The sequence below is a fragment of the Colossoma macropomum genome, unplaced genomic scaffold, assembly GCF_904425465.1.
Source record: "Colossoma macropomum unplaced genomic scaffold, Colossoma_macropomum, whole genome shotgun sequence".
Lineage (NCBI taxonomy): Eukaryota > Metazoa > Chordata > Actinopteri > Characiformes > Serrasalmidae > Colossoma > Colossoma macropomum.
Window position 1 is genome coordinate 3,645,133 of NW_023494804.1, and position 23,570 is coordinate 3,668,702.

General features: G+C 40.0%; 1 protein-coding gene across 2 annotated transcripts; it reads left to right on the plus strand.

Moving 5' to 3' along the window:
- The first annotated feature begins 1,560 nt into the window (after positions 1-1,560).
- Positions 1,561-22,819, plus strand: LOC118824469 (protein mono-ADP-ribosyltransferase PARP14-like). Of its 2 annotated transcripts, XM_036594640.1 has the most exons (19): positions 1,561-1,866; positions 4,511-4,632; positions 4,977-5,019; positions 7,096-7,266; positions 8,909-8,977; positions 9,083-9,313; positions 9,450-9,677; positions 9,891-12,388; positions 12,501-12,746; positions 12,852-13,073; positions 13,159-13,273; positions 15,027-15,176; positions 15,467-15,529; positions 15,633-15,818; positions 15,946-16,152; positions 16,720-17,361; positions 18,461-18,609; positions 21,296-21,470; positions 21,573-22,819. In XM_036594640.1, exons 1-19 carry the CDS (start codon positions 1,686-1,688, stop codon positions 21,851-21,853), a joined length of 5,979 nt encoding a protein of 1,992 aa, XP_036450533.1. In that variant the 5' UTR covers positions 1,561-1,685; the 3' UTR covers positions 21,854-22,819. The 2 variants fall into 2 exon arrangements, with proteins under 2 accessions (XP_036450533.1, XP_036450534.1); XM_036594641.1 differs by lacking the exon at positions 7,096-7,266.
- Positions 22,820-23,570: the final 751 nt, after the last annotated feature.

Sequence of the window (23,570 nt, forward strand, 5' to 3'; positions counted from 1 at the left end):
GAGGATATTCACAGTTAGATGGCCGGAGATTTTCTGCAATTTAATGATACTAAATATGAGGTTATTCTTGTAGGCACTCCTGGCCAGATTCATGAGGAACCTCTTTTTACCACCTATGGAATATTGTGAGACTCAGGACCTCTGATATGTTGTGATGCTGAGAAGCTGATTCATGCGTTTGTGACCTCACGGTTAGATATACCGTAATGCCCTCTTGGCTGGACTTCCAAATAAGACGTATACAGAGATTACAGTATGTTTAGAATTGTGCTGCACATATTTTTAACCAAACTAGAAAGTTTTCTCACGTCACTCCAGTTTTAGTGTATTTGCATTGGTTACCCATTAGAGAGAGAATTAATATCAAAAGTTTAACTTTTGATTTATACATGTTTACATGCCCAATCTCCAGTATATTTGCGGGATCTTTTACTTCCTCAGACTCTGCTACAGTTTTGTTGAGGTCTGGATCCTCAAATCAGCAGGTAGTCCCACATTCAAAGTTCTGTGCTTTTAGTATATTGGGTCCACGATCATGAAACGAGCCTCCTGTATCTTTATCTCTTTTTAACAAGAATCTTAAGACTTTTGTTTTTAGACGTGTTTTTATAAAGTCATTTTTGTTTTATTTTAAGTCATTTTGGATTTCTTTACTGAAGAAAAATCGGACGATTTTTTAGACGTGTTTTTCTAAATTAATTCTTGTTTTGTTTTAAGTGATCTTGGATCTCTTTTCCCAAGAAGAGTCTTAAGACTTTTCTTTTTAGACCTGTTTTATGGATTTTGTTTTGTTTATTTTTCTGTAAAGCAAAGAGTTAATGTTGTCATGAAAAGTGTGCTATATAAATAAAATGTACAATAATAATAATAATAATAATAATAATAATAATTAAATGGGATAACCAATGCACAGTTATACTTGTACCTTCACCAACGCCATAAGCACGTAAGAGCATCGCTAACAGTGCTAGCATTTAACCCTAAGAGGATCCTAACGCATCTTAGGATAAATCACGTTTTCCTCAACACTGTACAGACTGCTAAATTAACCCTTTGGTGCAATCAAATTTGAAAGAAGACACAGAGTAAAAGGAGAAAGAATAACTAAGTGCAAAATAGAAATTGTTCAGGACAAACAAATAAAAAAAGATGAGAATATAGACAAAATGGTCCAAAGAGTCAAAGCACTTAATGACCAAAGGGGTAAAAACGAGGGCATTTTTATTTTGGCTGTCCAGAAATGAGGCGTTTCACTGAAAATAACAAAGTTTTTCAGAATAAAAGAAAAGGACTTTTATTTTGAAGAAATTCTCTCAGTAAAAATGACATAGTAGTCTTTTTTTTACATGATATTTAAATATATTAATATCATGTAAAACGTGTATTTCTTATGATTGTTGATTTAAACATTGACGCATATGTTATTAAGTGTTTATGTTCTAAATAGAACCACTGCCTTTACTGTAGAACCCTGGAAGAACCATCTTCCAGTGCAGCAGTGGCTCAGGCTGAGGGTTGAGGGCTGGGTGAGTGTTTACAGCTCAGCTCCGGGCTGCGCTCTCACTCCTGCGGCCAGGAAACGAAACGAAGCGGAGCTGAAAGAGACGAAACGAAAGTGAAACAGATGTTGGAGCTGAGCGGCTCCTCCACAGTCTCTCCCGCAGAGCCGAGCGAGGAGGAGCGCAATGGAGGACTTTCCTCACCCCCTCACTGTGGAGGCTCGCTGGCCCTCAACCTCCAACAAGACCCTCACAGCCAAACTCCAGATTTACTTTCAGAGTAAGAAGAAGTCTCAGGGCGGAGACTGCGTGGTGAGGTTCCCCGAGGAGAGCAGCGCCGCTACTGTTCTCTTCAGATCAGCTGAAAGTGAGTAAACTCGTCCGGACTGAGCTGGATGTCTGCTTAAAACGCGTTAAAGCTGACCGGAAGTCCGTCTGATTCAACTTTCGACCACAGATATACGTTGTTTAATGCAAATAAGCGTTTAATGCTTGTTAACAACTTAGTGCAACGTCACTGTGTGTTACGTAGCCTATAGGCCAGTCCTACAGTCCACCTGTTGTGTCGCTCTGCTTTCCTGCTTTACTCAGTTAAAGAAGCACATATTAACTAATAATGTAACTGATTCCATCATTCCATCAACTGATTCCGTCTGATTCCATCATTCCATCAACTGATTCCGTCTGATTCCATCATTCCATCATATAAGAGCCTTTTGAGCGCTTATAATAAAGATAGAAGTGTTTTAATATCAATTATATCAGTTTAAATGTTGTTTGGTATTGCAAGTGTTAAAAAAGATGTTGTTTTTTTGGAATGCAAGCACTTTTACATGTCCATATAGGCAGTCAATGAAGGTTCACCTACGATATTACAAAATAAAAGTCTCTTCAAAGGGGAATTCCACCGACATTTCGAAATTTCTGTATAAGTCAGTGGGTAAGATGTACACATTGTCATTCATCGAGGTTTGGTGTGAAATGTTTAATTTCAGAGAAACTTACCAACTCAGGTTTCTTTACAGTGGTGGTGATAGGAACCAGGGTTCCACACCTGTCTTTATACGTCCTCTCGATGGTGAAACTAGGCCTGCTTGGCCTAACAACACCCTGTACCTACTTCCATGAGTAGATTAAAAGTAGATGCAGATATCAGGCAGTGTATTCATAACCATACAGACTTTCTTTGAGGGAGCTTTTAGAGGCATTGAACGCAACGGAGGTCTGGTTCCCATCAAAACATTCCCACTCAGAATGGCTTTGCTTACCTCCCAGTGATTGAACTGTGTAGAAATTTTGATTAATCGAGTACATCAAATAAATCATTGAAAAGCACCTCATGAACTTGGCTGAAGTAAAGGTTTAGATCATGGAAATGACCACAGGGAAGAGAAGTGATGCTCTGCATCAGTGACACCATGTGGCCTTGTTTATTCACAACAGTATAATATATTTTCTTGCTGGATATTTGTTAAAATAGGATGAAATGGACATTAAATGGGAAATGAAATGCTAATATGGGCCAAAATATATTTGGGTAGCCATCAGTATACTATAACTGTAACATATGTATGTGAAACTCTGGTCCACCAGCTTACTTAGCTATAAAAATAATGCATTGTCATATGAAGAGAACAGATAAAGTACATAAAGTGATACAGTCTAAGTCTTCAGATGAGCCAAAAGCTGGGAAGTTTAGCTCATTCAACACTGTTAATTTGTCTACCAAGCATAATGTCCACCCTGTCATACAAAATAGACAGTTTGTTTTGCTTTATTTTTTTACCTTATCCTAAGAAAGGTCATGTAACTACCTGGTGAAAAGCTAACGTCAGTGAGTCAAAGCTTTGTAAACAGCAGGGCGGCAGCCAGTTTACCAGGAAATATTCCTCCCATCACATTCCCTACATTCCCTTCACTTCAGCGTGATAGAGCTCTAGATGACTCTCAGGGCTACTTTGCATAAAATTATACAAATGATTAGTAACCTATTTTTGGTACGAGCAATGAGTAATGAAAAAAATCAAATTAGCAATAAAATTAGCATATTAGTGTGCTCTATAGCTAATATATATATATATATATATATATATATATATATATATATATATATATATATATGTTTATGTATGTGCAATGTTGCTAATGAATCATTCAAACGTGCTTTGGTTCAAGATGAATGAAATGTATCACATCAACACATTTACTGTCTTCCATTTGACTCACTTTTGGCAGTAATTGTGTCAATATTCACTGTAATTCACTGCAGCTCTAATTTAACATTCAAAGATCAATGTTTTAAACTATTTAATACCGAACCTAAGATGAAAATACTGTGCAGAGTCACAGCTTTTAAATAACTACTAAGACACCAATAAGCTTTACATAAAAAAAAAGAAGTGTTAGATGTGTCCAGAATGATGAGCAGAGCTGTAGAACATTCTAATAAGACTGAAAAAGCTTTATAAAGCTTTATAAGTTGTTGCAAAATTAGCCTATGGACTAAACAGTAGTGACAGGAAAAGGTGACAGCCTTTTTTTTTTATTCAATTTGAAAATTAAACTTATTACTTAGATAAATCTAAATCTTTCAACTTCACTTTAAAAGGTACCAGAAAACTACTGTATGTATTTTTTCACAAGTGTAAATTTATGATGATTTTGTATATATTTAGCTTATTATCTATTAATGCTGTGAATGTTTATATATATATATATATATATATATATATATATATATATATATATATATATATATATATATATGTGATGTGACTGTAATGATGTGTAATTAATTCGGTAGAATATATAAAATAATGAAATATAATATTACTAGGGACTTTTGAATGCTAGAGTACAACAAATGTACTTATTTGAATTAAGTTAGTACTTTTTCAGACTTTAAGTGTAGCTGATGGTATCGTCACTTCGCATTCTTGCATTCTTGTTTGCAGTGACCTTGTATTTTAAACATCTGGCCTTTATCACTGTCTGTCTGCTTTTTGTTCCAGCTCGAGATCAGGTTCTGGCTAAAGGAGATCACTCCATAACTATTGAAAACCAGACGGTGAAACTGAAGGTGTTCAAACCCGGTGATGAAGAGAAACAGAAGACAGAAGAGCCCAGCGCAGCAGTAAGTGGACAGAACTGTCCATATCTGTTTTACTATAAGAGGCCTGCCAGTGTGAAGGGAGTTCTTATCCTCATTACCAGAAGGCCGTGGTTGATTTGTAATGGTAATCTGGGAGGCAGCAGGCTGTAGAGAGTGTCTGTGGGTGAGTGAGCTGATCTGCTAGAGGTGTTGAGTTACTAAAAGAGCACAAATTGAGCCACTCCCTCGCTGTAGGGCTGGGCGGGATGGCCCTTGTTACTCAGACATACTTTTATGACTGTGAATGTTAGGAGGAGTGCAGTTCTGTTTACAGCACTGCTAAAGCGCAGGGACCTTTGATCAGGGTTTGTTGTGCTATCTTACAGGCTGCAACAGGAAGTGATGTGGAACCAACCTTTCAGAAAACAGGTGAGAGATGTTGTGCACTTTGGTTTGTTTCGGTTCCAGGCTCTTTGTTTATGAATGAATAAATAAATAAATAAATAAATAAATAAATGAATGACTGAGGAGCAGTGGGTAGCGCTGTCGCCTCACAGCAAGAAGGGCCTGGGTTCGATTCCCGGCCGGGTGACCAGGGTCGTTTCTGTGTGGAGTTTGCCTGTTCTCCCTGTGTCTGCGTGGGTTTCCTCCGGGTACTCCGGTTTCCTCCCACAGTCCAAAGACATGCAGTCAGGCTGATTGGACATGCTAAATTGCCCCTAGGTGTGAGTGTGTGTGTGGATGTATATGTCTGTTTGTCTGCCCTGCGATGGACTGGCGACCTGTCCAGGGCGTATCCTGCCTTCCGCCCGATGACAGCTGGGATAGGCTCCAGCACCCCACCGCGACCCGGAAGCATAAGCGGTTTAGATGATGGATGGATGGATAAATGACTGAATAAATCATTACAGACAAGCACCTTATTCTTGAACGCTCACACTAACATTCAGATATCCTCCCATACTCCCTCCCGTAACCTTCTGTTCACTCTTAAAGGGGGATTCCACAATTTCTGCATAATTAAAGGGAAATCCCACCAGTGTTTGAGGTGTAAACAGAGTCGTTCAGAGTGGTTTGGTGTGAAATGATTCAGATTTCTTTACAGTGGTGGTGATAGGAACCAGGGGTCGCCATGACTACAACACAAATATAGACATTTTATTTACTATCCAAAACCACCAGTGAATGTACATGTTTCTTCTGAGCTTCATATTGAATGGTGATGATGCTAAAATAATGAAAGTTTTCTTTGGGGACTATTTTTCCTCACAACACCCTGCATGTATCCCTCCACTATGAATGAGGTTTTAAAAAGGTGTTTTAGTGTTAAAACTATCAGAAAACAATGTATCAGTATTCATAGCCATTTTATATAATACGTTTCTGTGAGGGAGCTTTTAGAGGTGGACGTCTGGTTCCTATCACCACCACTGTGAACAGTTCTGGCTCTGTAAGTTTCTCTAGAATGGAGCGTTTCACACCAAACCACTCTGAATGACTTTGTTTACATCTTAACCGTTTAATTATGCCACCAAATTCTGAAAATTGGTGGAATTCCCCTTTAATACTACAGGCTACATATTATGGTTTTGCCATACAACACAAATATAGCCATTTTATTTACTGTCCTAAAAACAAAATACTATGTTTATATGTTGCTGATAAAATAGTGAATAAATAAGTTTTCTTTGGGGACTATTTTGCCTCACAACACCCTGAATGTATCCCTCCACCATGAATGGATTTTTTAATATATACATGTAAAATAAAATCTTAATATAAATACGTTTCAGGCCAAAACTTTCTGAAAACTATCATAAAACAATGTCTCACAGTGAATTCATAACCATTTCATGTAGTAACTTTCTGTGAGGGAGCTTTTGGACATCTGGTTCCTATCACCAACACTGTAAAGAATTCTGAATGACTTTGTTTACATCTTAATCATTTAATTCTGCAGAAATTTTGCAGAGTTCTCTTTCAAATGGTCAACATGTAAACAAAGTCGTTCAGAGTGGTTTGCTGTGAAACGCTTTCTTCTAGAAAAACTTAAGAGTCAAAATTGTTCACAGTGGTGGTGATAGGAACCAGACGTCCATGTCTAAAAGCTCCCTCACAGAAAGTTATTGCCTGATGACTAAGACATTGTTTTATGATAGCTTTCAGAAGGTTTTGGTCTATACATGTTTTTAAAATATATTGATAGTGGAGAGGTACATGCAAGGCACAATAATTCCCAATTCCCATTTTTTCACTATTTTATCACCATTAATATTCCATATAAATCTCAGAAGACATATATAGGTGCACTGGTCATTTTGAATGGTAAATGAAATGGCTATATCCATTGTAGAAATCACCACCACTGTAGAGAAATCTGAGTCATTTCACATCACAGTTGACATCTCAATGATGAATTCCCCCTGATGGAAAGAACCCACAACTTTACAAATATCAAAATGAAGATATGTAAACAACTGTATAAATCTTTGTATGTCTCTTCAGTTCCGACTGAGCAGAGGACCTTAAGTGTGAGGGTGGACAATGTTCCTGCTGATGCTGTCACCAATAAGGACCTTCTGGAACTGTACTTTGAGAAATGGGGTGGACCTATAGAGACAATCAGCTCAATTCCAGAGGAGCAAGCTGCTATCATCACCTTCCAGTCACCTGATGGTAGGACCAGTTTGGCAAAGTTTGTACACTGTCCACCATAAGTAACAGGATAGTGTGGTTAACGTCATGATTGTTGTTTTTATTTACTATGCAAATTACCATAATTAACATATTAATTATGAATAAGGACAAAAAGATCTTAGATGAAAGACGTAAGGCTCATACTGCTTACCCACCATTTTTTAGTCTGCATAATTACTGCAGGGTTGTATAAACTAAGGTTTTAAAGGGTCAGTGGTGCAACTGGCCAGGAAGGTTGCGTCGTACCACTTGTCGTCAGTTCCCAGTCACAGTTCAGTTGCTTCATTGAATGTAAAGGATGGCTCAGTTCATCCCCTTGTGCTGCCAGAATCACAGGACCGAGCGAGCCACTGCTTTTCAAAGCGCTGGGGTGACGCCCAACTACGTTTTTGATTTAATACAGGAATTACATTGTGAAAAAAACTCCACTTTCGGTGAAGCCACGGACATTCAATTTCGTCAGATCGCCGTCCTGTTCACACTACACAACTTAGTGTCTTGTAATTGGAATCTTGACGTCATTGTGATTTGCACACATTACAAGATTTTTCACCAGGAGGGCTCTTCAACAAGTCTGCGTGGTCTCCAAACACACATAAGAAGCGACATGGAAAATGACACAATACCCTGTGCGTAGAACTCTTCCCAGGTTTCCCCTCACCCTATGTCTTTTTCATTGGCAACCCAGTCAGAACACTTTTCACACTTCAGGATTTGGACTCCCCAACAGGTCCAGATATTTATCCTGCTTATATTAATATCCTCTGATCGAGAGCCAATTGCAAGTCCTGAATAAATGCTGATTTGCCTCTAAAATTATGTGGTGTGAACTCCGCCTAAACTGCATGGATGGCTGACCTACAGGCACAAACAAACAGGGAGTCAAACACATGTGAGAAGCAAAACCAATCAAAATCCCTTTTTTAGCTGAGGAAGGACATTTATTAAAAAATAGTATGGCATGCACCCGTCTCCCAGGCCCTGATGATGTCCGCGAGAGCCGACAGGAAGGTGCCTCCGGCTTCCTCCTTGAGCCCAGGTTAGCAAATGATGTGCTACAAAGAGATTATGTGTTTGATAAAATCGCTTGCAGTTTTGCTGCCAAGATGCCTGGCTCTTTATTTAAAGTAAGAAGGTGGACTGTTGAGCTTTACAAAATTCCCCATTTATTTTTCAATGGGGTTTTTTTCAAACTCTTCTGGTTTATAGGGCAACTCACTGAACCTTCAGGTTCAAAATCACTGACACTGTATATGAATAAGCTTATTAGGGCATGTTGTCATTGGGACATTGACTGTGTTTTTCAGGACCAGTAAATTTTTCCCTACCAGTTTTGTACGTGTGCTGCCACTCCTGGATGCCAGTCAGTTGTAGGACTCTTTTAGGTTCGTGTATAGAGAGAGAGAGAGAGAGAGAGAGAGAAGTCTCTTTATTCTAGAAACTGTTGAAGAGATTTGACTTCACTGTTCCAGTGGGCTTGTCCCAGCACAGTGTGTGTCAGCTTGGTTTCTGAATGTATTGCATAATTTCCTTGTAGATTAAATGACTAAACCAGTCATTCAAGCCATTTTTCTTTTCTCTTGTGTTACACAAATAACAACAGTTTGTCTAAACTTTTCAGCTGTACAGAGAATTCTGGAAAGAACTGATCACAGTATATGCAGAGTGCCAGTCAGCGTTTATCCGTATTGTATGTATTTTCTTCTGTTTTCTTCTTTTTCTATTATGATACCTGAGACAAATGACAAACATTTTGTCTGTGTTATTAAGCTATTACCACCTATATTGCCTCCAGTTGACACGGATGAGAGTCAGGCTGACCGCTCAACTGAGCCATCTCCCAGGGACAGTTTGGGAGACTCCCCACAGTCAGGTGCTGTAGTCCTGGAGAAACTGCCTGACAACTTTTCCAAAGACATCCTGGCACTTTTAGTGGAGAACATCAGCGATGCTTCTGAAGAGGATTATTCCCTGGAGATAATAAGAGAATCAAATGCTGCTGTGGTGACTTTTACTGACCCCAGTGGTAAGTCCTCAACTTGCAGCGTCTAGGTTAACTTGTAACTGTCATTTCTGAAATTGAGACAACCATTTATGATGTGGGATTACGTTGAAAAATAGCATCAGACTGTCAGTCTAAAGTGATTCTTTTCTTTTTGCAGTTGCTGAGAAGTTCCTTGTGGAGAGCAGGAGCAATAAAAAGGTCCAGCAGTATGGTCTAATGGGACGGGCTCTGGAAAAAAGTAGAAGTGTCAAGGTGGAAAATTTGCCTGGTCAGACTTCTACAGACCTGCTAGAACTTTACTTCGAAAAGTGGGGTGGAGCAGTGAAGAACATCACCACGGTTCCAGAAGAACAGGCTGCCATTGTCACTTTTTGCAAGCAACAGGGTAAATCATGTGTTCCTTTAATTTTAGAGAGTAGCTGAAGGGATACCATGCTAGATACATGTAAGGCAAATTCGAGTACCATTGTGTTGTGTGGTCTTCGTGTTTCCATAGTTGGTTTAGGTATCAATTTGACATTGATTGCTATTAAAAAATGTTGAAAGTATGTTATTTGTACACTAAAGTGTGGAATAAATGTCTATCATCCTTTTTCAGATGCAGAGAAAGTTCTGGGGAAAGATCTCAGTATTGGCAAGACAGCAGTCACTGTCTACCCATATTACATGTCTTTGGGTACCGCCTTGTATGGCAAAGACAGACCAACATGGACACTGCCCAAACCTTTCACAGAGACGATCCATCCTGCTATCAGAGAATTCCTCCATAAGAAGGGGCTAATATCTTCCATCTGTAAGCAGATGAACTCATTGTTCTGCCAGGTGAACATTGACAAAGCCGAAGTCCAGCTCAGTCCTCTTCCCACACTGCTGAAACAGAAGGGTATAACCAAGAGGCACATAGACAACTGGACGCAAAACGCCACAGATGGCTTTAGAGAAATCCTCTCCAACTACGCTGTTTTTGAGTGTGCAGTGATCCCCTCTGTTTGGTCTACAATAGAGACAGACATTCGGTCAGTAGTGAAAGACAAAGCCATCATGAAGATTAATAATGGAATCCTGACTCTGGCAGGAATGGCTCAAGACATCAATCTGCTGAAGCCGATTTTGGAGAATCATTTAAAGAGAGCATCAGATCAGATGGAAAGGGACCAGAAGAGTGTTGTAGAAAGCATGGAGATGTCCCCTGCCATGGTCTCTCTGCTTCTACAGGAAGGACTTCAACACAATGCTGCAGCTAAATACCCAGAGTTGAAGCTCATATACAAAAAAGACACCAATCAGTTAGCATTGTGTGGCCTTTCTATGGAAATTGTTGACATCAAAAATTGGATCCTTGAGAGGAGACTGAGACTGAAACAGAAGCCTCTGAAAATGAACCCTTCATTATTGGAGTTCCTGAGATCAGTGGACTGTGAGGAGATGTCAGGAGATCTGTTCACTTCTAAGGGAATCAGTGCAGTCTACACAGTTGAAAATGGGGATGTTGTTTTGACTGGAAGCTCAGACAGAGCACTGACTGAGGCAGAGCAGAGACTTCAAATGGCACTTACATCTAATATCCTCTCTTTAGAGGATTTAAGTGTGCTTGAAAAGCCAGAATGGCGCTCTCTCAATGATCAACTGTGTGACACATACAACTTAGCCAGGAAGAAAACTGTGGTTATAAAACCCTCAAAACACAATGACACACTCGTAGTTACTGGCTTTCAGCAACCAGTCTTGGAGGTCAGCAGGAGCCTGGAGAAATTCATCAACACGCACTCAAGAATCGAAGAGGTCATTCGCGTCAAGTCATGCGCTGTGGTGAAGTTCATAAATGAGAAAAAGTCCCCAGTTTGGAAGAAACTTGTGAAGTCTGATGAGGTCACAGTTCATTTTGACCCCAAACGACCCTTGATCCGACTGTCTGGGGAGCGTGTTCACATCCAACCAGCCATAGAGAACTTTCAGAAGATTGCAGACGCTCTCCATACGGATAGGCTGACGATTAAAAAAGCAGGTGCTAAAAAGTACTTCCAGGAGCAGGGAAGCATGTTCTTGATGATGATGAAGGAACATAGATTTGTGGTCATTCTTGAGGAAAGTCACATGCTGGAAGAGGATGAAGATGATTATGATGACGATGACAGGGTGGAAGATTTTGGACAGTTGACCTGTGAGGTCCAGATCCCTGGTGGGGTCATAATCACGGTCAGAAAGGCTGATATCTGTCAGTTTAAAGTAGATGCTGTGGTCAATGCTGCCAATGAGGACTTGAAGCACATTGGTGGTGTGGCTTTGGCACTCCTGAAAGCTGCTGGACCAAGTTTACAAGAATCGAGTGACAGATATGTAGTTGCACGTGGACGAGTGCCACCTGGAAAGGCTGTCACTACTGGAGCAGGTCGTCTTCCATGCAAGTGTGTGGTGCATGCTGTGGGTCCCCGCTACACAGATACAGATAAGTCTACTGCAGTGAAACGGCTGAGACAGGCTGTGAGGGAGAGTCTGAACCAAGCGGAGAGTAACAAGTGCTCCTCCATTGCGGTCCCGGCTATCAGCTCAGGAATATTCGGCTTTCCTCTTGAACTCTGCACTGAAACGATTGCCAAGGAACTGCATGCTTACGTCGAAGATCAGAAGCGTCAAGGTGGCATGAACATGTTAAGACAGATTCACCTGGTGGACCTGAATGCCAATACTGTGAATGCCATGGCTCAGGCAGTTAGAAAAGAATTTGCAGCCTTCAGCCCCAAAATGACCTTTCCACAGCAGATGAGTTCTCGTGGGAGTGGGCGTGGGCGTGGGCGTGGGCGTGGTAACCGTAGTCAGAAGTATCGTAGACAAGGTAGACAAGGTCAGGGATATCATGGTCAAAATATACCTGGAAATGGACAATGGGGTCCTGGGCCAAGGAGTAATGAACCACAAGGTTATAGAAGAAATGAATCTGTGGAGTTCGACGCTCAAGGACAACCATGGGAACAGAACTCAAGCCAACCGACCAGATCACAGTATGACGACTTCAACAGATCAGGGTCCCTTGAAACTCAGTCCACACAAGAGGGACTCAGAATCATTCTGAAGCAGGGGAATATCCAAGATGCACTTGTAAGTGAACATTAGAGCAAATATCATAACTTTTTAATGCAAAACAACCAGCATATACAGTATATACTCTACAACAGGCGTTAACAGTTATCTTTACTGTTTACCCTTGCAGTCTGATGTGATTGTCAACACCATCTCCGAAGACGTGGACCTCAGCAAAGGTGCTGTCTCCAAAGCACTCCTGCAGGCTGCTGGTTCTCAACTCCAGGCAGAAGCTAGGTCTAATCTGGCTGCAAGTGGATCTTCTAATCTACGTTATGGAGACATGGTGGTTACCAGTGGCTATAACCTAAATTGTCAAAGTGTGTTCCATACTGTTTGTCCATTCTGGAAAGGAGGAGCTGGTTCAGAGGATGAGGTGATTTTGAGAGCTTTGTGATCATCCTGATACTGCACACTCGAATAAAGTAGTCAATGTCTTTATGTTCAGGCTAATATATAGTATGCATTTTCATCCCAACAGATGCTGCAACAAATCATTAGAGAATGCCTAAAAAAGGCAGAACATCAGAAAATGGCTTCGATTTCTTTCCCGGCCATTGGAACCGGGAACCTTGGCTTTCCCAAAGACCTGGTATCCAGCATTCTGCTGAGAGAAATTCACGGCTTTAGTGCCAAAGTCAGGCCCCAGTACCTTAAAGCAGTGACTGTGATTGTGCACCCTTCAGACAACGAGACTGTACAGGTACTAGAAAAACCCTGACAGCTCTTTACAACTTATTGGGCATACTTCTGGCTTGTAATAATTTTTTTATGTTTTTGCCCGTTAGAGTTTCATAAAGAGCTTCAGAGGTGGGAGGCCAGGTCCCATCACAAAAGGAGCACATGCTATTCCACAACAGTCACCTAAAAAATCACCCGTTGCCAAACCCTCACAGTCTCCTGGTGAGTCTGTCATGCCATCTTTACTGTCCATCTTATGTTTACTCAAAGCATTCATTGGTGAAAAGTAATACATACACAATTTGCCCTTTGGCCCAAATGTAGTCAGCCATGTTTCCCGGAAAAGTACTGTTTTAGTTTTGCGATGGCAGTATGAAACAACTAACAGAAGCTAATGGAAGTGTATACCACATCAATAGACCATTTTCACCCTTCTGTGTTCGTTAATGCAGAAGAGCAAGTAGGAGAATTAAACGGCTTCTGGTCACGCTGTAAATAATGGCTGATACTGCCTGAAATAATTGCTGCGATCCTAAATGCACCAATAATTCAACTAAACAGCCTCACCTGAGTTTCCACTCGATCAAGTTTAACTTCACCTGAAAAGCTTCACTCGTCATTTGTCACTTTTAATGAGGTAACCAATCAAAAAAGAGAGTAAAAGTGAACCGGAGAGCTAATGTAGGCTGTACAGATTAGATTTACTCACATTTTTGATTACAAATGCTCCTCAGCTCCAAGACAAACATATATTCACTGGCGTATTTACAGTCCTGGAGATGGTCATCACAGACCAGTTTGCAGACTCCTCACCACTGTACCTCAGTGATTAGTTTACTGTAATGCAGAAATATGATGCTGTGTCTCTGTGCTGGTTGTTGTGTTCAGGACACTTGCTAATGTTGCTAATTTTAACGTGGGCTGATCAGGAAGAATTAAACATGGTGGACTTTTTCTCCAAACTGAGTGCAATGAGTGCATATTTGTTTAGGGGTGTGTGATGGTGTTGAACCTAAAGGTCCACTTTGTTTCTTCTCCGCTTTGCAAAACTTGTCTTAGGTAGATTCCTCACGGTTCAGATGCAGATTATATGCGGAATACGTTCAGCTGCTCAGACACAGAAATGCATTTTCAAACGTGGGATGGTGGCGCAGTCGCCTGCCACAGCGTACTCCATTTACCAGGCTGAGACCCTGAGCTCTGCACAGCGGTAAACAGAGCCCACAGCGGCAGACGCACAGGGTCATACGAAGTTCAAATGTTTTAAAGTTTTGTGTGATGTGCTTTAGCTACGTCAAACTAGCCTTTCCACCCATGTTTGAGGAACTAACAGACATGCCAATTGCTCTACTATTAATCGCAATGAGGCCGAAAGAAAAATCAGCGACCCTCCATCGCTGCTCTGTTAAACAGTGCAGGAGGAAGTTCAATAATGCTACTATTACAGTCGGATGTGACGACGCAGTGACTATGAAAAAGGTTTATCAGCGCAGTGCTAACTACACGCTTAAATCATCACACACCTTGTTGAGTTGTTAAGCGAACTCAGTTAAACTTGGTTATGTGGATTCTTTGTTGAGCTGCTAGTGAGCAATGAGGGATGAAAGGGAAAGGGTGAGAGGTTTTATAAGTCATACATAATTGCATCAAAATATATTTTATCAATGTTACTGAAGAAAAAAAAATGCATGTTTCACCTGAGGGAGCTCCAAAACAGGTGGAAATTGCAAGTGACAAATTAGTTTTTTAGAGCTAGTGATAAATAATAAACTTCAGACACCAAACATGTCCTGGTAGATTGACTACATTTGGGGTGAGGATGAAATTGTGTAACTTTTTTGTGATCTTTTTAACTACGTTTTGGCTTTTGTTGAATGTAGTCTTTTCAGAATTCAGTGACTAACTATTAATAATAATTAAAGGAAATCTACGATGAGCAAATCAAAGTATGATATATCATTATGTGATACACTAGGACTTTTTGGAGTGGTTTCCACTCCGACTCTTGGAGTGCACTCAGTTCAGGTGGGACATGTGACCCTCGAGGTGTCGTCAGGTGACATCACCAAAGAGAGAAGTGACGCCATCGTTAACTCCTCCAATCAATCGTTTTCCTTGAAAGCAGGTAAAACCATGGTACAGTATAGAATGTTTCACTTTAATGTGACAGAACCATGTGCGTTCTGACAGACGATATGGACCAGAGCATTTAATGACTCTTCCACAGATACAGATTTGTTTGTTTTTAGTACATACTTGTGTTAACAGTGTATATATGTGTATAACAGTGTTGTTGCACATTGTCGAGAATGTTTGCCAAAATACACGTTTGAACAAAACTAAAATGTTTTTTTTTTTTGCTTAATATTTTTACTTTTGTGTTTAACTTCATGTGTGTAATCTGTTTTAATCCAGGAGTTTCCAAGGCCATTTTAGATGCTGCTGGATTAGCAGTGGAACTGGAGTGTGCACAGATTGGTCTGTAAAGCCTTTATGTTTCTTATTAATTCCTTTTTTAAACCTATGTCAGCCTTTAAAATTATGAACATTTTTGTTATTGTTTTCATTCATATTTTCACAGTGAATGCACCAAGTTTTCAACAGAAGGAAATGATTCTGACCTCTGGAGGTCAGCTCCCATGCAAACACATAATCCACGTCGTAGGCAGAAACACTCCTGCAGCCATCAAGGATGCTGTTTACTCTGTTTTAAAGTTGTGTGAGGCTCAGAAGTTCTCCTCTGTTGCCTTTCCAGCTCTTGGCACAGGTACAGCACAGCATGATCAGAACAGTCTCACTATTTTTAGCTTGGTTTCTTATTGAACTTTCGTAGGTATAGTTATGGTTGCTATAAAAGTTGATCATAATTGGTAATGGTAATTTTCAATGATCAGGTCAAGGTGGTGCAAGTCCTTCTGCTGTTGCTGATGCCATGATCGACGCTGTGATCGACTTTGTGAAGAAGAAAAAAGGGTCGCATTTACAGAGTGTGAAGTTCCTGATATTCCAGACCTCAATGGTGTCAGATTTCCACAAGAGCATGCTGAGGAGGCAGCAGGAGGGCGTGGAGGAGGACACCGGCGTGCTTGGCTGGGTTAAAGGTGGGTGGATAAATTCACTGAATGGAAAATTACATAAAAATGTGGAAGTAAAAGTAACAATAAAACTATATAAATAACATAAATAGCCTATTATACCTGATTAAATTTTACTTTGGGAAGTACTATGATTTATGTCATTTTTTAACAGTCTGACAGTAATAATTATGGAGTGATTTTAATCCAGTATGAATCTGCAGTGTGTGTAGTTTTACAGTCTGACAGTAATAATTGTGGAGTGATTTTAATCCAGTATGAATCTGCAGTGTGTGTAGTTTTACAGTCTGACGGTAATAATTGTGGAGTGATTTTAATCCAGTATGAATCTGCAGTAATAATTGTGGAGCGAACAGCCTTCTTTAATTGCCTGAGCCTGAAGCTGCCTCAGTAACAGTAGTCCTTTTCCAGTCTGTCTCCCATACCCATCAGCCAGTACAATTCCTTACAAATTGCTTTACATTAAAATGAATTCAGCTCTTATTAGGATCATGGCTGTAAAATATGAAAGTAAAAAAAATATGTCAAAGTAACTTATTTTGTTTTTTATTTTATCCAACACTGGGAAAAAAGATAAAATTGACTCTGTGGCCAGCTACTTTATGGGCAACAGTCCAGAAGCCAGTCGACCATTCCGTTCTGAACATGAGGACTTTGTGATGGTGGGTGAGGAGTTTGAGCCGGCAGTGTTTCAGCTGTGTGCAGAGACCCAGCAGGGCCTAAATGAAGCCCGAGAACTGATCAACAGCTTCATTATCAAAGAGCAAACAAGTTCATCCGTTCGGGACTCCGCCATCAACAATTTCACCAGAGAGGACGCAGAGATGCTGACTAACCTGCAGAGGGAGCTCACGGTCAGCATTCAGCTTAATAAGAATGGTCCAGAGCCGGTCATCACCGTGGAGGGCCTGACCCGAGATGTGGTCAAGGCGGAGAGCGCCATCCGGGACATGATCCGCAAAGTGGAGAAGAACGAGGCCCGAAAACGCGAAGCCTTCATGATCAGCAGCTTGGTAGAGTGGCAGTATCTGGACAGGACAAATAATCTCGTACCCTTTGATATTTACACTAACTATGACCTGGAGGAGGCCTATGGGAAAAAACAACCTCGCATAAAGATCAAGGTCAACAACGAGGAGGTTGAGGTTGATTTAACCCAAAGAGTGGCTTATTTAAGAAACAGAAGGATTGAATTGAAGAGGGTTGACCGGAAAGGTAAGAGGCTTCAAATGGTTTATGAAACCTTCAGCTATAACCTTGCATTTCAGCTTATATGCTCTATTATATTGTACATCTGTATTACCCCTGCAATGTACACTCTTTAAAATAAATGTGCCAATGTACAGAGCCCCCGAAAAGACATGGGTAAAGAAGAAAGTTCCTTTTTTCAAATGTATCATTTTGTGATTGTTATCTCAAGATAATTTTCTAGAAGTGTTCTTTTTTGACATGCAGCGTATTCCCTAAAAACACTTGGCATGCATCCACCTGTAGCCATTAATAGCCAATATTTTATTACATGCTTCTATAACTTGAGAAAATCTCAGCCAGTTTGACACTGAAGTCCCTGTAGTTACTGAATAATAAGCCTTAGTATTAGCCTGTGATGAGCCTGGGATATTAAAGGGTTAATTTTTTTTATGAGGTGTTGCTGCTTCTGAAGGAAAAACAACATCTCGGATATATTTGTGTAACCCTTCGTCTGAAACAATCTGGGTTTAAAACTCATTTCAAATGGGGCTCCTATACAATATAATGATGTCTGTTGGCAAGAACTGAAACAGTGTCTTTGTATTTGAGACCATGTTCAAAATAATGTGCTATACAGTGGTCAGTTTCCATTAGAATATTTCCAGTCAAGATAAACAACTGAAAACTGGACAATGGGCCAGTGGAATCCTGTCTGAATGGCGTATTGGGGCCATCTACAGGGCAAAATGCGTAATGCACTTAGGTTTTCCCTACATTTCTTGACATAATTATTTTGAGAAAATTATCCCAAGAAAACTATCTCAAGATTATGACCTGGAGGTAATTAATTGAGTAAAAAACACAGGTTATTTCTTAAGCAGGAGTTTATTTTTTACCCATTATAGAATTTTTTTTCCCCTCATGACCTTTCGGGGGTTCCGTATTTAAACGATGCCATAGAAGAACCACGTTTGTTTTCCTAAAGAAGTGTTCTTTAAACTTTTTGAGAAAAGCGGTTCTTTTTTCAAATTGCTTCAAATAAGAGTTTTTGGCCACCTTTATTTAAATAGTGTATTTCAGTTGGTCTACACACTGACTGGTATGCCCTTGATTCTTTTTCCAGACCAGCCCTCAGTGGCTCTGCCCAGTCACTGGGACAAAATGAAAGACGGCGAGTTCGTTAAGCGGGTCCAAATTCAACAAGGCAGCCAGGAATACAAGGATGTGGAGAATGAGTTCAGGACAACTGGGCTGGCCAATAAAATTCTTAACGTAAGATTACTAAAAAAGGCCACTCTATGCATGTATTTTACCCTTGATATAAATCTCTCATACAGCAGCTTAATGTTTTTTTTTATTTAATGTTGTTATGAAATGCAGCACTTTTGTAAACTAGAGCCAAACGACACTCACAGCTCAACCACAGTAGTTATCTAAGTGTTGTTTTGGCTAGCTAGTGATGTAGCTAGCTAAATTTATAGCTAACAAAGCTACAGATAACAAGCAGGCCAGGATAGACTACAATAGCACAGCTAACGTTATTTTGCTAGCTAATATTAGCTTGCTAGCTTATGTTATCACACCATTCACTCTTGTTTCAGTCCTGTTTCTTTCTACATGCTTTATTTCCACTGCATTCTTCATTTTTTAAGCAGTTTTGTAGTGTAAGGTCAAATTCATCACCTTTGGACTGTGACTGCTGATTATAGAGCCCAGAACCAGTGGTGTAGCCAAAGGTCTGGGTACAGCTGGGAACCTAGGAAGTATTATTTTCAAGAGATATTGCTATAGTGAGGCCACTAGCCTATGTCACTGTAGCTTCTATAACTCAAAAAAAAATATATATATATTTTTTTGAACAACATACGATTCTGACCTTGTATTATAGTGTGGAGGGAGGAGGGTGCGAAATACAGGGGGTCCTGAGGGATCCAGGTCATTGTTTTGCTGCTTCACCCACAACCAGCTTCTCTCTTTGGTGTTCTTAACTAAATAGAGCTGCAGCACTGCTCTGCCTCAGGGTGGCGCTGTAGCAGACTGGCTCCCAGTTGGTCCTTCACAGCCTAGCAACTGCAACTATGCCTGGATACCTATGAAAAACTTGACAATGTGCAAAATATTTGCAAAACTCCCCCAGTTTCCCAAGAGTTTGTTGTAAAGACTGAATCGTTACTCATTTCTCAAAATGAAGACAGAAGAGGAGATGAGGAAGACCTCAGTTAATGTGAGGAAGAGCGCATTGGCACCGCTATATCGAGTGAGTTAGCAGCCAGCCAACATGAGACGTGGGACTAACATGGGACTATTTCACACACTGGGTGGGAAGCCATGATTTCTGCTACGACACAACTGAAAGTTCCACCTTTTACAGGGCTAGTAGTATATCAGGGTCAACTATTTACCTAGCTTGCTACCACAGCTCTGCTAAGTTTCCACAATTTGGACAATCAGTGGAGCAGGGTAATGCTGTGTTTACATGTTTTCATTGAAAAACATGTCTTGTTTCTTGCTTTATTGTACCTCTGGTCGCCTACCCGGTAGCCTACATGATGGTGATGATCAAAATAGCGCTTTGCTAGCCACTTCTTTGGTAACACTTTCTATGAATGTCACCTTTGTAAGCATCTATAAACATATTCATTTATATTCAATGCATTCATACAGCATTATAAACATGGTTATAAATATATATATATAAATGAATTACACTGAATTACACTTCATAGCCATGTTCATTATACATTATGAATTGTTAATATAATGCATTATAAATAGTGTTAATAGCATGTTATACTGTCAGTGCCAAAGAAGTCAGTCCCAGCTTGGAGAGCGTAAAGTAAAGACAAATACAAAGCTTATTTACGCCCTGAGATTTCCAGTATTTTATTTCTCAGTGCTGGTGCTGTTAGGGCTGTATCTATGTGGCTTCAGTCCTGAATATTCAGATGCTCCAAACAGGCTGTCCAGCCTAGAATTACTGCTACAATGTGCTTTTCTTACCCAGAGCTCTCACTTTAAACACTATATTACATCACAGCAAACCAAGTACCCATGAGCCCCTCCCCTGAACTCCCCTCTGACATCACACTGAGGGTGAAGTCACTGTGAAGTGAAGGCCTGGAGAGGGAGAGATGAGAAAGTAAAGTGCTGTCATTGTAATTTGTTCCCTCACTGGTTCTAACGTCAAGCACTAGAACCCTTCACTCTGTAAAACAACTACACTACAGTGATGCTAATTTCTGCTAGCATTCTATTGGATATGCAGTGTTAAGTTAGTGCCAAGCTAACGGTGGTGTACATTGCCTTTCCCACATTGGGTAAAACACTGATGGCAGCACTAGTTTAAACTCTGGCATTTGAAGCCTGTAATGTGCTTTACTGTGTATGTTTAGTGTTTCAGTAAATCCTTCAGTAAATACTTCAACTTGAAGCCTCACTCTGAACACTGGAGGAGGCTTTAGTACAGTACGCTTCACTTTACTTAGAGCGGACAAATACGACTTATGAGCTCTTATAATTTGTTGTGATCAGTACTTATAATGTATTATGTTAACAACTCATAATGCATAATAAGCATGGCTATAACGTGTAATGCATTTTTATAAATATGTATAGCCATGTTTATAATGCCTTATGAATGCATTATAACATGTTATGAATGTGTTTATAGATGCTTACAAAGGTGACATTCATAAAAAGTGATTTTCATGAGCATGTTTTTTTTTTATGAGCAGTTAGAAATCTCGAGGGCTGGCTTTCAAGTGAGGCCTCCTCCTCCTCCCTGTAACTACACCCCTTACTAGGGTGGTCACAGTTTTATGTTTTTTAGAACATCAGTTTTAGTGGCAGTCTGGACTAAGGTTTCACAAACCATTGATTGAACGACTGACTGAGCATCATGTAGAACAACACAAAGCTGATGAAATTCAGACTTTTTTGTTTTGTGTGATGTTCTTAGATCGAGAGGGTCCAGAACAGCACTCTGTGGAGGAACTACATGATCCAGAAGAAGCATTTTGAAGAAAAGAACAAGCACAAGAACAATGAGAAGAGGCTGTTCCATGGCACCGGCGCTCAGAACATAGACAAGATCGACCACCGGGGCTTCAATAGGAGCTATGCTGGCACACATGGTATAATACAGCTATAATATCATCACCACACATTTGTCAGAGTTTGTTAATGTAAATATGTTTCTGCAATATATCATTTGTCTTCTCTTGTTTTGTCTGAAGGTGCCATGTATGGGAATGGCGTGTATTTTGCTGTTGACCCAAGTTACTCAGCCCAAGGATACTCCCAGCCTGACCAGCAAGGTCATAAGCGCATGTATCTGGCCAGAGTGTTGGTCGGTGACTACACCACAGGAAAGGGTGGTCTAATTTCTCCCCCAGCCAAGAGCTCTACAGCCACAGATTTGTATGACAGCGTCACTGATAATCAACAAACCCCAAAGATGTTTGTGATCTTCCATGACGTGCAGGCGTATCCGGAATACCTGATCACCTTTCAGTAGGATATTTTTAATCAGCAGTTGTGGACTGATTATGATTATCCATATTTCCATTTTCTGTTATGTTACTCACTCTTATGGATTATGTTTAATTAGTTGCTGTAAGGAATAGAGCTATTAGGTGTGGGGCCACTTCAGATCAGTAAATATTAATAAATAATGATACAAATGACTTTAAAATATTGCACTAATAAAATATCTTTCTAACGTTTATAAATTATGACCTACTATGTTTATGGTGTAATACTGTGTGCTACAGATTGCAATGGTTATTAATGCAGCAAAATTGCAATATTATATGCAATATTCATGATTGACATCAAAAGTTATCTCCTTATGTCACTGCATCCTTGAAAAAATAAACAGGTTATTATAGATTTGTTTTTTCATAATGAAATATGTCTGTTTAGAGCTCCAGTGGACCGTCCAGGCAGGCTCTTGTTGACCTTCAATAATATTCACATATACAAGCATTTTCTATTATTTTGGAAGTAAATACAGTTCAGCTGTCAATGCTTACTCACATAGATATCACTGCTGTCAGAAGAAAACCTTGTATCTCCTAAATGGTAACTTTACAGGTGAAAGAAAAAAAACTACTTTACTTTTAATGTAAAGTAATTTTGCGCCATTTCTTTTGGGCAGTTCACTGTGAAATTTATACACAATGTGAAGGGCAGTGGGCATTTTCAAATTATGTGAAAAACTGAAAAATGTAGATACAAGGTTTTGTTCTGACAGCAGCGATATGCTAAATTACCAAAATAACTACACTAAAGCAGATTATAACATATTTATGACAATATACTGTAATGCTAAACCAGGAAACTATTAATTCTAGAGGGAGGAGAGATGTTGCATTCCAGTTAGAGCTGGACGATATGGCCAAAAATGTTATCATGATAAAATTTTCATGTCGTTAAATATCGTTACAAATCGCAATAAATATCAAATCATTATTTCTTTCAAGTCTTTGAAGGCTGATTTTTGCTCCTGGGTGGTTAATTGCTGTTTTAAACTATCCTTTATGGTCAGAACATAAACACTCACCAAACAGTGGAACATTTCACAGATCTGTCATGGGAGAGTGGGAGAAAGTTTCTGGTGAGCTCATCTGCTGCTGCACAGTTTGTGTTGGTCATCCTTTAGTCCTTCGTCAGTGGTCACAGGATGCTGCCCACAGGCTAGATATTTTTGGTTGGTGGACTATTCTCAGTCCAGCAGCGACACTGAGGTGTTTAAAAGCTCCAGCAACACTGCTGTGTCTGATCCACTCAGACCAGCACAACACACACTAACACACTAACACCACGTCAGTGTTACTGCAGTGCTGAGAATGATCCACCACCCAAATAGTACCTGCTCTGTGAGGGTCCATGGGGGTCCTGAACACTGAAGAACAGGGTAAAAGGGGGCTTACAAAGTATGCAGAGAAACAGATGGACTACAGTCTGTAACTGTAGAACTACAAAGTGCACCTATATAGTAAGTGGAGCTGATAAAATGGACAATAAGCATTGAAACTAGGAGGTGATCATAATGTTATGCCTGATCTGTATATATATACGTGCAAATTCCAGATGGCGGGCAGGAAGTGTAAAGCGGAAAACAAGATGGAGGCAAGCCCGTACTATGCTTGTTTAGACTATATTACGAGAGAAAATTAAAAACGTATGGTGGGCGTGATCCTTATGTTTTCAAGAGGTGTGTTTTTTTCCAA